The 15,572-nt window shown below is 52.2% G+C and overlaps 5 protein-coding genes across 5 annotated transcripts in view; 3 read left to right on the top strand and 2 right to left on the bottom strand.

The window, feature by feature from the left end:
- CCM_02145 (striatin Pro11) overlaps positions 1 to 522 on the top strand; it is a gene marked incomplete at both ends in the record, with an annotated part of 4,242 nt that extends 3,720 nt beyond the window's left edge. The window contains one exon of the mRNA XM_006667298.1: positions 283 to 522. Within this exon, the coding sequence (XP_006667361.1) occupies positions 283 to 522 (240 nt within the window). The remainder of the gene's footprint in view (positions 1 to 282) is intronic.
- Positions 523 to 2,088: 1,566 nt separating this feature from the next.
- On the bottom strand, positions 2,089 to 5,249 carry CCM_02144 (R3H domain protein; the record flags this gene model as incomplete). The annotated part of the gene is made up of 6 exons (XM_006667297.1): positions 2,089 to 2,147; positions 2,202 to 2,990; positions 3,098 to 3,671; positions 3,726 to 4,133; positions 4,724 to 4,858; positions 5,211 to 5,249. The coding sequence occupies 6 exons, from the start codon at positions 5,247 to 5,249 to the stop codon at positions 2,089 to 2,091; spliced, it is 2,004 nt and encodes a 667-aa protein (XP_006667360.1).
- Positions 5,250 to 5,944: 695 nt separating this feature from the next.
- CCM_02143 (uncharacterized protein) lies at positions 5,945 to 8,413 on the top strand (the record flags this gene model as incomplete). Its single annotated transcript, XM_006667296.1, has 6 exons — positions 5,945 to 6,097; positions 6,297 to 6,431; positions 6,482 to 6,679; positions 6,809 to 6,887; positions 6,954 to 7,034; positions 7,146 to 8,413. 6 exons carry the CDS (start codon positions 5,945 to 5,947, stop codon positions 8,411 to 8,413), a joined length of 1,914 nt encoding a protein of 637 aa, XP_006667359.1.
- A 3,283-nt stretch (positions 8,414 to 11,696) lies between these two features.
- Positions 11,697 to 12,595, top strand: CCM_02142 (histone H2A; the record flags this gene model as incomplete). Its single annotated transcript, XM_006667295.1, is given in 5 exon segments — positions 11,697 to 11,807; positions 11,827 to 12,009; positions 12,092 to 12,184; positions 12,223 to 12,354; positions 12,407 to 12,595. The coding sequence occupies 5 exon segments, from the start codon at positions 11,697 to 11,699 to the stop codon at positions 12,593 to 12,595; spliced, it is 708 nt and encodes a 235-aa protein (XP_006667358.1).
- A 1,770-nt stretch (positions 12,596 to 14,365) lies between these two features.
- CCM_02141 (uncharacterized protein) lies at positions 14,366 to 14,959 on the bottom strand (the record flags this gene model as incomplete). Its single annotated transcript, XM_006667294.1, has 1 exon — positions 14,366 to 14,959. The coding sequence occupies one exon, from the start codon at positions 14,957 to 14,959 to the stop codon at positions 14,366 to 14,368; it is 594 nt and encodes a 197-aa protein (XP_006667357.1).
- Positions 14,960 to 15,572: the final 613 nt, after the last annotated feature.

Raw genomic sequence — 15,572 nt, 5'->3', positions numbered from 1 at the left:
CAGGTGGCTCTGCAGGTGGATGGCCAGCACCCGGCTGCCGGGGGCGAAGCGCCGTGTGCGGTCCCGCGAGGCGTCGACGACGGTGCCGCACATGTCGGAGCACGGCACGAGGGCTGGGCTGCCGCCGGCGTGGGCGCTGTTGTACTGGTTGAAGACGCCCTCGCAGACTTGCGTAGTGTTGTTAGCACCGTGGCTTTCTCTTCAAGGACGCAAAGACGAATATATAGATATATATATATATATTAAAAAAAAGGAAAAAAAATACCTTGGACGTCGCGGTAGTTGAGGCTCACAGCCGACATCTTGACTAGCACCTCGCCTTCTTGGGGTGTCGGCAGCGCGGCCTCGACGAGCGTCAGCTTGCCGACGCCGTCCATGGCTGTCGTCCACTGCTTGTTCTTGGGTGCGGCGACGTGCACCCAATTTCTGCGAATGGAATCCGGATGGGGTGCCGCAGCCCTGTCCTCTGTTGGTTTTGGTATTGTCATTGTATCAAATTGCGTTGATATAGAGTTGGATTGATGCACCAGAGGCAAAGAGAGTTCAATGTCAACGGTCAGGGTGGAGTTGTTAACCCAAAGAGGTGTTGGGCGGTTAGACCTGTGACAGCGATGACGTTTGTTTTACTGGGGCATGCGAGTAATGAAAACGAAAGAGAACAATTATAATTATAATTATAGAATAGTAGAATAATAATGGGGAAAAAAAAGAGAACCTGGCATTGGATAGTATAGTACTAACCGGTCGTTTCTTTCGTCTCCGTCCCCCTAGTGCTCTTGATAATCAGTGAATCAGTGCCTGAGCTTCACTCGTGATGCGAATTCGCAACAAACTTCTCAGAGGCTCGAGTCACAGCATGGCGCACTTAATACAAGCACAACAATTACAAGCCGGCACAGTCACAGTAGGACAGACACCCAATTTCATACAACATACGTCTTCATTTTGAAACTATGCTTCAGCATCCCTCCCCAGGAAGGAAGCAAAGCATTGCCACAATTCAGCTTCGATTCCGTCGTCCCGTCGCAAATCAAATCCGTCTTTCACAAACCACCATTCCAAGAAAATGCCTTGATTTCCAACAGCCCCCCGCCCTGAATAAAAGCTCCTCACAAAAGGCTCAAGTAGCCCCAGGCCACTCGTCCCTTTGCTCCCTGTCTATAGTAGGTTTTTTTCCGCCCCTGCCAGAGTAGTACTATGCTGGCCGATTACAAAAACGTCGGGTCAAGGAACACCCATTGCAAGTGTCCACAGATCAAAAAAGAAAACAAGAAAAATCCAAGAAAAGAAAACGAGTAACAAAAAACGAGTAGCAGTAGAGAAACAGAACAGTGAACAAAATTTCAAAGCGATAAAGATATTCAACCTCGTCAGCTCCTTCACAAGCCCGTGCCATACCTCTCGGTGGTGGGCATGCTTTCACTCTGACTACCCTTCCTCCCATCATCAGCTGCTATGCGTCAATGTGCATGCGCTGGACAGTAATTCGTTGTCGTCATAGTCGTATCTGCTCGTTTGATCGGGTATTAAATGGGTATAGATTTTTTTGAGGGGGGGGGTCATTCTGCGTTGTCGTCTTCTCTTCTGACAGTTGTCTTGCTCATTGCTGAAGCAGCCTCGCCATGTCGTCAGTGCAAGCCATAGCCCGACACGCAAACAGACGCAGTTGTCTAGACGTCAAATCGTAAAATAAATAACACATCATCATCGTCAACGTATAGCCGAAACCCGCGACCGTCAGTAGGCAAAGATGACTCTTTCATCGCTTGCCTGGCTGGGGAAAGGATGTCGACTTGTCGTAAAAGGCTGTCAAGGGGTTGAATTAATATTGCATCTTCGAGCCTCCGTCCAATGCTCTCGTTCCGCAGATATGCATCGTCATAACTGGCCACCAAGAGTTTCAGTTCATCACTCTCGGCATCCATATCATAAAATAGAGGGTTCATGCTGCCGCCGCTATGGCAACATAGGAGTGATTCATTCATAATACAAACTAGGGTCGCGCCGTGCCAAAGTAGCACCACGCCCCCTAGCTAGACAAAGGCCACGGCGCCCAAGATCAGGACAAGTGGCCATTGAAGCTCAAGCTTAGAACCGGGCCGCACTAGTCGGTCCGGCGCCAATGCGAGCTCCGTTATCAGACGAGTCTGGCACGACAAGTTAGTCGAATTTGTTTGCTGGTGTTTTTGCGGACAACCTACCGCTGCTTCGCTGTATGTGTCCGTTGGATCGACCACGGCCACCGAACCCGGCAGAAGGCTCCCACTCAGGGCCGCGGGGCTGGCGATCGGGAGCACCCTTGGGTCCGTTGCTCACGCCGCTGGGTCGCTGGCTGCCAATAGCACCAGGGGCATTGCGGTTTTGGCCGGAGATGGTGTTGGACTCGTAAGAGCCCAGGTTGAGGCCACCAAGTGCGCTAGCCAGGCCATGGTCATTCTTGGTGCCGGGAGTGGAGGGGTTGCCAGGGTGGGCTTGTTGTGCGCTCATGTAATCACCGAAGCGGGCAGTTGAGCCAGGGCCGATGCTACCCATGCCAGGGTTAGGGGTGAGATAGCTTGACGATGCCTGAGACGGACTAGGAGTGAAGGAACGCAGGTCGGCAAAACTCTTGGCGGCGCGCAGGCTGTTGGGGATGCCAACGCCATCGGGGCTTCCGGGAAGCTCGAGTGTGGGGCCCTGGCGGCCGGTAATGTGTGAGTTGTTGTTGCTCACACCACGAGACTCTCGGTCGGCAGCGAAGTCAAAGGTGGCGGCCCTGCTTAAACCACGCTTATGGACATCAAGGCTGTTGGCAGGGGCACTGTGGACGTTGGCGGTCGGGGAGGGCTGCTGGCGCTTGAGTACAGTAAGCTGGCGAGAGTCGGCTTCACCGATTGACTGGTGCTCGAGGCCCATGTGATGGGCAAGAATGTGGATCGAGCGACGGTGCTCAGGAGCGATGCCTGGTGGGAAGACGAGAATTTCGCGGGAGTCATCACGACGGAACATGACTAGCTCGGTATAGAAATCTAGCGTTTGCGGGTCGTTCAAGTCGACGTCACCTAGTAAAAGGGGTTAGGTGATATGATTGTTGGCAGGCAGCGCACTTCAGACATACCTAGATAGCCAGCAGGATTGCCACGCTGCTGAGACTGGGACATGGCACCAAGAGACTGGATGGAGCTCTGCTGGTGAAGCATAGGGCCCCGGTGCTGCTCTTCCAACTGGCCACGTCGCTCGCGCTTCTCACGCTCAATACGCTCGCGCTCGGCCTCGGGGAGCATCTTCTTGTACTCGACACGAAGCTTCCGAGTCTGGACGTCCATGCCGTTCATGGTCTCAATGACGAGTCTGGTGTCTTCGGCGGACTGGAAGTTGGCAAAGGCAAGGCCGCGAAAGACGCCATTATCGAAGTGGTAGTTGAAGGCGTAGGGTTGGGGTAGGTGCAAATCGAGCATGATGGAAGCCAAAGTCTCCTTGCGGACAGCGAAAGGGATATTCTTGATGACAATAGCGGTTGGAATAAGCTGGTCGGGGTCGGAGCCGGTGGAACGCATATCAGGAGATGGATGTGTGCCGGGGTGGTCGACACGGAGATTGCCGTTGGAGAGGTGAGAGCCGTTGAGGCCTCCACCGCCGTAGGCTTGGAGATTGGACGGTATGGGGGGCATGGGAGGGTGGTCGGTCCAGTTCTATGGGTAATTAGCGAAACAGTACTTTCAGACACATGGCAGTTTCGCGCTTACCTGGGGCAAAGCAGCCCTACGGTTGCTGCTGCGGCTCCTGTTGGGGCCATTCACAGCACCGTTGACTGTGGCAGCACCAGAAGCGCTGTAATTCCAGCCCTGATTGCCATCTAGCATGTAGCTAGGAACAGCGCCACCGGAGATGGTATCCATCCCCCGGGCGCCGTATCCGGCGTTGCCCCTGTCGGGAGGGTAGAGGCCGGAAGAGCCCATGTGTCCATCAAAAGGGCGCTGGGCCTGTCTGGGGAGCGATAGACCGGTATTAAAGCCGGGAGCACCACCGCCATATTGTTGACGGGAGGTGCTTGGCGAGCGGTTGGAGCCCGAGTTATAATCGAGATAACCCATGTCGTGAGGTTGCTGAGCCATTGTGCGCAATGACCAGGAAAGAGCCGGAAGTGGACAGCTCTAGACGGGACAGGGCAGTGTCACCGTAAGTTGAGAGCAAAAAAAAGTACGACACTAATAATGTGACTTGGTGAGATGTCGGCGGAAAGAGATTCCGATTATTGAGTGGAATAATCGTTCAGGAGGCAAGTCATGAAAATTCGTATCGTTCGAAGGCTCGTTGAGAAATGAAAGCTGGAAGCGTCGTAAAGTTGCAGAATTATCACGGGCGCGACGAGATTCAGCAAAGCAAGTGTCGCCGGACGAAAAACTTGTCCTTGTGGTCGGGTTGACGGAGATATCTGGGTGGGCGATGATGGACTGGACTCGAGTCGACGTGGGCCGGGGTATCAGAGGCTCTCCAAAGCGAGTGGTGATGCGTGAGCCACGAAACAGGCAAACGCAGGGGTGTGGTAGAGCGGCGGGCCGTAGACGTAATAAGCTGGCAGCGGAGGCTGTCCGTGTGATGGGCGACTCAGGTCAGTCAGGCGGGCTGAAAGGCGATTAATGTATGTTTGGTGTGGTGGCGTAGTAACGACGGTCGCAGGGTGCAGTGGATGAACGTGTGCGAGGCGACGGACGCTAGGACTTGGTTAGGGTCTTTTGGAGACAAGGTTTCCGTTGCGGGAGATGGTGTAGTCGGGCTCCCGAGGGGCGGGAGACGGGATGGGGTGGGTGGTGGTGGTGGATGAGATGGCGGCCGAGTGCCAGTATTCTGCCGCACAAGCAAGCACAGGAGAAGGGTTCTCTCCTTTCACGAGTCGACCGGGATCGACGGGTCGTGAGTGTGTGATGAGGGAGGACGAGGCGGGAGACGGAGGAAGAGGGGGGGAGGAGGAGGAGAAGAAGGGGTTGCAAGCAAAGCAGAGAGAAGGATGGGATGTTCGGGGGAAAGAAAAAAAAAATGGCAAGGAGTAGGAAGAGGAAGAAAAAAAAAGACGCTACATGCGCTTGGGGGTTGGAGCCACAGAATGGGTTGCGGGCGGAGGTTGTTGGCAAAACTTTGGTGGTGAAGGTCCTGGAGGATTGGTAGGTGGGTTGTAGGTGGTTGTAGGTGGTTGTAGGCGGTTGTAGTTAGGTAGTACAGTGCTGTATTACCGCGCCTTTGAGAATGAGAGGCCGGCTACCTTGCACCATGTATTCATCATAATTTACAGCGCAAAAGGGGGCTACCAGGGCTCGGCCCCGGCTTACTATATCTGGTGTGATTATAATTAGAATCAAAATAATTGACATTAAATCATCCATGACCACCATGTCCTGCGAGTTCCAATGGGGAGCTCCAAAAGGGGCGGGCCATTTACTAGATTTACTAGAGTGCAAGCCCGTATAACATGCCCACAGGGCGCTAGAATTTTGGTTGAGGCGCCATGATGGACGCTGCGTGTACCTGTGGCTCTCTGTGTCCAACTCTGGCCATCTCCATCCACAGCCAGCCACTCACCAGGCCTCCCTCCACACACTAATACCCCTATAACCTTTGCAAAGCACCAAGCGAATATACAAGTATTATGTTATCATTTATTAGGGGTCAGTGTCATCTCCAGCACTGGCTCTCGGTTGCCATTTGACAAATATATTGTAACGTTAATGCAAGCATGCTGTTGGCTGCCTCGCCCACTCCCCTTGCAGGCAACGCACGCCACATTCATCCAATAAACGCCCTCCCACTCGTACATACCGGGCTACCTTTTTCTCAGCTATAATATAATATTTGTTGCGCGCCGCTCGCTGGCTTTACCACAAAGGCAGCAGCCAGCAAGGAGCCCTACCCGCTGCCCTTGCCCCAGCAACCACCGAAGACCCTGTTTGCCAGCATTTAGTATAAAGAGATGATTCCTTTGTTCATCGGAACTTGTGAAAACAGGTTTGATCTGTACTACACGAATTCTCTTAATAGCGTGGTTGCCAACAGAAACTACATATGTACATGGTTCTCTGTTGCCGACTTTGAAACAAAACACCGCGCGGAAACCCGCATCAGGGTCTATCGATGGCCAACCAGCCGATCTAACTCCTAGGTACCTTTCGTTGACTTTTTGTTATTCCCATTAATTATTGGCAAGGACAAATAATCAGAAATACATTGCTTCTTCCTTGTATTCAGCAAGTCTCACACACCGGTCTAACCTCTCTTGTCAACTCCCAAGCTCCTTTTCCACCGTTATTCATCCCATTACCTAGTTATTAGCCAATAATGGTGCACGCTTCAGTGATGTCTCACCCGGACGTGGCCAGCTGTGGGTCAAACTTGATATGAGCAACAAGACGAAGATGACTGGCATCAAGGTTGCAGCTCTGTACATAACTATTGTCAACGTACTTCTCTCCTAGCACCTACTTGGTATGCGTCAACAACGCGATCGAAGGTCACGACAACAACTGTCCCAGTTCGAGACGCGGCCTCTCAGCACAACTCGTCATTCAACGAAAAGCTCCGAACACCGTCTGGCAGCAGCAGCGCCAGCTTTGTTGACCTCACTGGCCCGGCTCTTATGCCAACCATGACACGCGAGGAAGCGCTAGCGAAGATTCGGAGAAACTGGTGCCAAGCGCGAAAGATTTCAGTGCTACGTCGAGCAGGGCGCAACTCAGCAAGACGATGCCGAAAACCATTTCCAGAACGACGACGAGAACCAGGCTGGCAGCCAACGCAGCCACAAGCCTACCTAGGTAGTTATTGAGACCCACGACAGAACATCAAAATTGACGTTCTTTTTCTTTCCCCTGTTTTTCTTGCATTGAAGCCAGGGGCATTTCTTCTGAGGGATTCCAGTAATAATGATTCCATGTGGGCATGCCACTTATAAATGCTGAGCCATCAATGATGTCGCTGTACAGTGCTTTATCAGTTCATGAATGTTGGTGCTGCTGCTTTTCCAGGGCAGGACGACCCGAAAAAGTGGGGGCGCAGCTGGAGAAGTACGTAGGTACTTGGCTAGGCAGCAAAAACCACTAACTAACATTTTTGCTTTTCCATCAACTTCTTTTCCATCAACTTCTTTTCCATCAACTTCGTCCGCTTGGAAACAGCTTCGTCTCATACCGTTCAAGCCCCTTTGAATATGAAGTCCCTGCTTAACCTGTCCAACGAAATTCTTGGCGACATAATTGTCCTTGCACTTGAGCTGAATGACACGCGCCTGCCACTTCGTTATCGTTGCGGTATCCTTTATACGGACTTCCGATGTCGTAGATATGGATACTATAAGGATTTTTGGTGCTTGCTGCATAGCTGCAGAAGACTCAGGGAATGCACTTTTGACCAGATGCTACAACGGGCCAACTTTGTAATTCACGAAACTACAGGCCTCCAGCTGCTTGTCGCTGACTTTCGCCGAAATGGCTTCTTGTCTCGGCTGAAAAATCTCGACTTTTGTTTTTCGACTGAAGAGTACGACGGCATCTACGGCGGAAATAACAGGGACTTGGAGAGTCGCGCGGCTCTGACCGACGTTGCGGCCATTCTCTCCCAGCTTCCAGCGGGCTTGCGGCGGCTAGAAATGAATTTCATCACTGATGAAACTGGCTTGGACTTTGGTGCGCCTTTGCCGTCACTTATACGGGCTTTGCATCGTTTCCAAGAGCTTGAAGAACTCCTCTGGTACTGTGATTTGAGCTTGTTCGATTTTGAATGGTACCCAGCAGCACCGCCCTTTGGCCAGTGGGCTACCGTTGCTGACTGCTACAAACGCTCAACAAACCCCGATTACGTCAAAGATATCCCAAGAGACCGTTTCCAGGATATTCCGTTTACGATACCGCGGGATAAACCGGCGTTTCCAGCGTTGAGCAGACTGACACTTACCAGCACCATTGTGCTTCTTCCTCATCAAATGGCGGAAGCATTGTCCGCGCAGCAGTTACCATCGCTCTCCTGTCTGCATTTCTTAAACATCAGGTGGCCTTATAATCCCGACGACATGGATCCAGTAGAATGGCCTATTGGTCGGCGGTGCTTTGCCCGAATGAATGCACTGACCGAATTTCGCTGGGAAGCAGACGACGTGACAACTCGATTCCAGAGCTTGGAAGGTCCACCAGAGTGTCATATTCCCCCTACAGCAGAGACATTGGCAGCCATTAGGGACTTTCACGGGAGTTCCTTGAGGAAACTCACAATCAACTACCAGGACTACCCCTACTTTGGAGACGAATCTCGAGGCTCCCGCTACGTCAATATCGACGGCATCCACTGGGTCAAATTTACAGGAGAAATGACCGCTTTAGAGCGCATCTACGTTGTCTTCAATGATAGTCGTCCAAATTTTACCAAGGGCTACGACAGAGATGGAGAATGAACCATAAGCTACAAATTACAGGATCAGCAAATCGAAGGCAGCATTATTCCTAATTACGCTTAATACTACCTCTCATTAACGAACAGTCTACCATCCCTGGCTTAGGTTACACGGGTAAGCAAGACAGAAGATCACCTTCCAGATCTTTGTCCACTGTCTGTTGGAAGCGCAAGGCTTCAATTTAGGTGATAATTATCCTGGGATATGTAGATTGTTGAATCATCCATTACCCCCCCCTCCCCTTTCGGTCACACCGCCCTTTTGGTAGGCAAAACAATACTTCCCACCATATCCGTATTTCTTGTTATTTCAGATCAGTTAACTAGTGCTACGGCTCCAGCGTCCAGCCTTTGGTAAATTATCTCCGGCTGTGAAAGCGGTGGCCAACTAGTTAGCATCCCATTGTTCATCGCCCCTCATTTGAACCTCGATGATTATTAGCTTATCCCTGTTTCTGCATAACCACATCCAACGCGTCCACCCGCATGCGGCCCGGACCATGTGCGTGGACAAGACGGGTCCGCCATGCATTCATCCAGTAAATACTTGGAGTTAGCCACGGGTAAATGTATTACTTTCGTACGAGTAAGAATTGCCGCCAGACGAATCGGAAAGGAGAGTGTCTGTCTTAGCGACCATGGTTGCACCAAACTGTTCCGGATTTTTGTCTTGGCATAACAAGTGACCGCGTTGATTCTGCTTCTTATCAGGTCTTCACATCGACGTGCATTGTGCAATCGTGCGGCCCGCCATCCCATGTCACGAGCGCTGAAGGGTTACACTATGTACATATTAGCACAAGGGCCCCCAAGTACCCTGCTGGGATGCGAGCAAGATCGTTATCAACTTTTGAGAACCTGGGTTAACGAGGGAGCCTGTCAAGTTGCCACAGTGCCACCCCCTTATGCCGCCACAATTCGTTAAAAACCCCAGCTGCCTCAAGCCACCGCGGCTGCCACCAAATTAGATCGGGTTTCGCCTGCTTGGAAAACTGGCTCCTCGGAAGCCGGCCTTACTGGTACGTGAGCGTCACTTGAAGCCTCCACAGAGGAGCGATAATCTACGGAGTACGGAATACACGACCATCTAATAATACTTGCAGCGCAACGGCGCAAACACGCTGGTTCAGCACAAAGAGAGCTCCATTCTTTTCCATGTTGCGCCCTTTGACGTCATGTACATTGACGTGCCGGCGCGACCTCGTGCACAGGTCCAGATTCGATATTCACCGCACAAACTGGTCACAGCAGGTCCGCCAGCTGTCATGGACCCCATTTGCCCAAGACCTCCTAATTCTGTCTTTTTGTCCTTGACCTCACCCAGTGCGCAGGCTCGTACTCGATCTTGGCTGAAGTAGTGTCTACCCATGATATTTTGCTGGTCGCTTTGGGTAACATGAATGAAGCTCTCGCGCGAGCCCTACCTGGATCTCGTGTCAATAGGATGCTCTGCATGCAGCCCGACCACATGCAGCTATCCGCACTCTACTGCACGGCCATCCCCCACTCGACCTGCAGCTGCACGGCTCGCAGCACAGTCTAGGCTCACCAACGTGGTAGCAGGGGCAAGCAAGTAAACAAGCAGGCACGATATTGTTGCCTCTTCGGAGATCCATCTCGAGACATCGTAACGTGTATTCCCATTGGATAGAGCGGACATCGTGTGTGCCACTGGTCTGCTTGAGCATGAAGTGTTAAAAATCAGTGTTGATTCGAATGCTGTGAAAACTGCAAAGAAGCCTTGCTTGGTCTGCAGTGGTATATAGGACGCGACTTGATCCATATTTCACAGGACAAGAATGCAGACTTGGCGAAGTCGAGGCCCGTTTAGAAAAAGGGTCCGAGTAACAGGTCGGCTTGCCACCACATGTGTTTTTCCCCTCCGGCATGTGTGTGCGCATCGAGGCAGTCGCAATCTGCCCATGAGACCAGATTCTTGCCATACATACACCTCCAAGGTAAACACCAGAGCATCGTCTCGCAGTGCTTGTCGCATACAGCCTGTGCAACTCCATGTCAATCGGTGACGTGCTTTGGGGCATCATTTCGTGCTATAATAAGCATCATGTCGTAGAACTCGGTAGAGCAACGTCTTGGATACTTAGATGCTGCCATCATCCCGTAACGTAACCTCGGAGCGTGTCGTGTCGCAAGGCCAGGTAGGTCCGCAGGTTGGCTATCAGCAATTCGGCTATCGGGCCATTCAAAACCAAAAGCAACCGAAGCTGCAGGTCAACAGAGCACATATCGCGCTAACGCGCCAGCCAAATGCCAGTTGCAGACTTTCGCGTTGTTGCACGAGTGGGGAGCATGAGTGTTTACATTCGCGAGCCTCTCGCTAGTTGAGGCCAACAATGACTTGTGGCGGGACAGACTCTCCAGCCACACAGTGACAGCGACACAGCCACCACTGCTTGCGACCGTTCGGCGGGGCAGACAGGCTGTACCTCGTGGGCAGCCTCGATTGTGCTGCTTCAGCAGCACCATTCAAGTCCAGTCAGTATATGGTCCTGCGTTATCACCGAATACACGGCAAAGCAGCAGTGACGACATCGAAATCTATGAAACTTCGGCCGAAAATGATCCCTCGCTGAGTTTACGATTCAATATGGTTGGCTGATGCATACCAACTGTGTGTTGCCCATGCTGGGCTTCCACCCCAAGCAAGCAAGTCTCAAGCAGCGGCTATCGAGCCAACACAGCTTGCGCCATTTCAGCCTCCAACATCGACCTGCCAAAAAAGTATGAGATGACCGACATCTAACGACCATATTGTCGCACCCTCGAGCAAAACAAAGTACCATCGCTTGCACACGGCCACTGCTGCCTTGTGCCTGCTCGCCAGGCATTTGCCTGGCTAGATGGCCCAGAGCGGCGAATCTTCGGCTTCCGGAAACAGGTGGCGGAGACACTAGCCACATCTTGCGAGCGTGGCGCATTACTGGATAATAGTGACGGACCATGATTGGTTGACGCCACCGTCCTCCAAACACCAGCCTTGGGCCTTGCAGCAGCGCCGCCTCCCCTCCTCTGCGGCGCCCCAAACAACAACATTCGAATCAGCTTGGCCAGCTGCACCGAGCTAAATTTCTGCCGTAAACACCGCCCGCCACCACGCCCTGCACCAACGCTACTCCTTCATCAACAGACCCCCCCCTCCAACGCATCATCAACCCGTTGGTATTCAGCTTTTTATTCGACTCGGTTGCGCATTTTCTTGTGGCATCCTCCCCCGATTTCTCGATTTTACTAGAATTTTTTCTCGTCTCGATATCAACGTCAAAATGCCCGGCGGCAAAGGAAAGTCTTCTGGCGGAAAGAGCTCTGGTGGTAAGACCAGCGGCGTCGAGGGTCAGAAGAAGCAGCAGAGCCACTCTGCTCGCGCAGGCCTCCAGGTAAGCATCGGGAAAGCAGGATTGTCTCGTGAGAATGCGACAAATCTACACAATTTTCCCCTCCTCCGCGCACCCGGTACCACCGTCGCGCACGCCACCCCTCGTGCCAACCCCTCGGGAGGCCCGCCACATTGCCGACCGCTGCCAGCTCACCGATTCGAGACGCGTTCCCGAGCTTCCCTACACGGGAAACTGTATCCTTGTCTGTTTACAGCATGCGACTGGAGCTTTGTCTGGTGGTGGATTTGATGCGCGACGTTTGCTGCGCCTGCTGTTGATGGCAGCAAACCAGGCACCGGCAGGAGTCTGTTGGTGTGTGGGGCTCATGCGATCCTGTCGCGAGCGTTTGGCGAAGCTTTGCGCAAATGTTCCGCTCAGTTTGCCAGGCGATGATGCTAATTATCGAAATGTATAGTTCCCCTGTGGTCGTGTCAAACGATTCCTGAAGCAAAACACCCAGAGCAAGATGCGCGTCGGAGCCAAGGCAGCTGTCTACGTTACCGCTGTTCTTGAATATCTCACCGCCGAAGTTCTCGAGCTGGCTGGCGTACGTCTCGTACCCCCCGTGCAATTCAATTCACGCTAATCACTCGTCGCAGAACGCCGCCAAGGACCTCAAGGTCAAGCGCATTACGCCCAGACATCTGCAGCTCGCTATCCGTGGTGACGAAGAGCTCGACACCCTGATCCGCGCCACGATCGCCTACGGTGGTGTCCTGCCGCACATCAACCGCGCACTATTGCTGAAGGTTGAGCAAAAGAAGAAGAACAAGGTCCTCGAGGCATGAGCGTCTACACGCCACGGCCTTGTTATACCCTCCCTGCTTTGTGTCAACTTTTTTTTGTTCAATCCTGCTATCTTGTTTTATGGTTTTGGGCCGTTGTGGAAACGGGAATTGCTGGGATGTGTTTGATTATTCTTTTTTTATATTTTTTGGTCGACCTCTGTGTCTTTTTTTTTCTCTCTGAGGGGAGTCTTTATTTGTTCTTGGTTTCTGCAAAGAAGCAAATACGAAACATCAAAAAAAGAAGATGGAAAAGAGTACGGGCGCTGGTTGCACCAGTTCAGGATGCCTAATGAGAACCGAAAACAAGAAAGAGATCCCACAAAGGAAAAACCACACTGATTTACGCCCGTCCTGGTTTCACATGTTGCTGAGAAGACAAGGCTTACTGGTGAGGCAGACATTCGGCTCTTCTGTTTTTGTATTTGTATGTATGAATTCTATCGTGGTAATCGTGTTGGTTCGTATACCCGTGCTGTGCTCTTGGACCCATGATGTAAGGTCTACCGTGTACTAACCCCCATTCTCCCCAAGATTGAATCAGCAGCACCCTTCAAGTCCAACCCTGAAAAATACGATGAGAAACAAAGGGAACCCTTGCCCTGGCGTGTGCAGTAATTAGGTCGCAGGCGCGCTGCCGCATCACCCACACCTACCCTCGCTGCTGCGGCGTAATGCTATTGAACTGGTAGCCGTCGTCGCCAAAGCAGATCTTTCACACGGCCCTCCCGCTGTGGCCGATGCGGCGCTGGACCCAGACGGTGCGGCAGGTGGCGGCGCTGAAGCAAGTGCCGCATTTCAGGCACCGGTTGGTGGCGCGGACGTCGTGCCATTGCTCCCAGTTGCAGAGGTGGCTTGGGCAAAGCCAGCACAAGACCTGTTCGAAGCCGGGCGGCGCGGGCGGCGCGGGCCCCGGGTGGTTGTTCCTAGTCTCGCGGCGCCCCCGAGTAAAGGTCGGCATCGTGAACGTGGTTGGGGTTTTGCGCTTTGTTCTTTTGTCTCTTTTGGAACGGTTTGGTTTGTACCGTGATGGACTAGTGAGAAACTGGCTTTTTTTCCGTTCTTGACATGGTATTTGGGAAGAGGAATCGAGTCTTTAAGAACTGGCGAGACTGGTCGTGATTCAGCAAATGTATTCGCCTTTGTATTCGTGTCTTTGTCGAGACTGGTCGTGATTCAATAGACGAAAAAAACAACAACTCTGCTTTGTTTTTGTGGCGATGCGGCTTACACAAGAGGCCACTGACAAGGTCTGGACAAGCACAACACGCGCAAGGCCTAGATCGAGTACCAAGGCTACCATTTTGCTAATATTCATCATCTGTTGTTCAAAACTATTACACCAAAATAGCAAAACTTGGAAAACTCGGCTTCCTTAATAGCCAATCAACCAAGCTCAGCAACATCAAACGTTAGACAGGTACATATCTATAGGCAGCTATGCAACTCGACCTCCTCATGCCCTGCTTACTAGCAAGGCAGATATTCGGTTTATCTATTTTCTATCTATCTATATAAATTCCATCATAATACTCGTGTTGGTTTGTATACCTTTGATGTGCTCTTGGACCTATAATGTCCATCTACCATGTACTAACCCCATTCTTCACCCAAGATTGACAAAGAAGATCTCTTTGCAGGACTACCAGCACCTTCAAGTCCAAAGCCGAAAAAGATGGCCAGATTGCGAGAAATAAAGAACCCCCCCGCGCGGGCCCAGCGTGTGTACTTGTACTAGGTTGTAGGCACCGCCTCATCGCCGACCGGCTCTCCCTACTCCTCCTCCTCTTCCTCGTCGTCCTCGTCCTCATCGTCCTCATCGTCCTCATCGTCCTCATCGTCCTCATCGTCCTCATCGTCCTCATCGTCCTCATCGTCCTCATCGTCCTCATCGTCCTCATCGTCCTCATCGTCCTCCTTCTCGTCCTCCTCCTCCACCACATCGTCGCTGACCGATTCTTCGAGCATGCACCATAGGGGCTCCGCCGCCGCAGCGTCCTCCTCTCGCTCTCGCTCTCGCTGTCGTGCCGCTCTCAACTCGAGATACTGCGCCCTAGTGACCAAGCGTAAGTTCCACCAGAACGTCGTGCGATGCAGCCACCCCCCGGGGCTACTGCAGTGGGCGAAGCAGAGGGTGGGGCAGGTGGCCGAGCGGAAATAGGTGCCGCAGCGCAGGCACCGGTTGGTAACGCGGAGCTCAAGCCGGTACTTTCCCCGGCACTGGCGGCTCGGGCACCACCAGTAAAATACATGTGTGACGCCGGGCGGCGGGGGCGTCGGGGTGGGCCAGACCAGTCTTGTAATGCCGGGGTTCCAGCTGGTGGTGGCCCAGCCGGCTCCGGAATTGGGAGCGAAGGTCGGCCACATGAATGTTCGGTTGTTTTTTTTTTCCTTCTCTTTCAAGCGGTTGGATTCGTATCGTAATCAAGTGGTGAAATTGGCTTTTATTGTTCGAAATGGTATCTGGGAGGAAGCGAGTCTTACAACTTGTCAAACCAACCTTGATCCAGCAAACCTACACGAACTTGCCCTGGTTTCCGACTCTTGCGCACAGCTGTCTAGACTGGCCGTGATTCAACAAACGGGGAATCGAAGACTGATTTATCGTTGCGGTGATGCGTCTTTACATAGGAAAGGCTGGACGAGCGCAACACGCCCAAGGCCCTCTGGCCCGAGTATCAAGGTTACCTTTAGAAATATCCCTTCTCCGTTTCTAGAACTAAAATATACCAAAATAGAGAAAATTGGGAATGCGACTCCATCAAGAAGCAAACAAATGAGCCTAATTCAACCGAGCCTAATAACATGCAACGTCAAAGAGAGAATGAGCTCAGACAGGTACACGTCTGTAGGTAGCTGTACGACTCGACGTTCCTAGGCACTGCTTTAAACAACTGAGCCTAATTTAACCAAGCCTAATAACATGTCACGTCAGAGAGAGAATGAGCTCAGACAGGTACACGTCTGTAGGTAGCTGTAC

Source organism: Cordyceps militaris, assembly GCF_000225605.1.
Source record: "Cordyceps militaris CM01 unplaced genomic scaffold CCM_S00002, whole genome shotgun sequence".
Lineage (NCBI taxonomy): Eukaryota > Fungi > Ascomycota > Sordariomycetes > Hypocreales > Cordycipitaceae > Cordyceps > Cordyceps militaris.
This window is presented reverse-complemented; position numbering and strand designations above follow the sequence as displayed.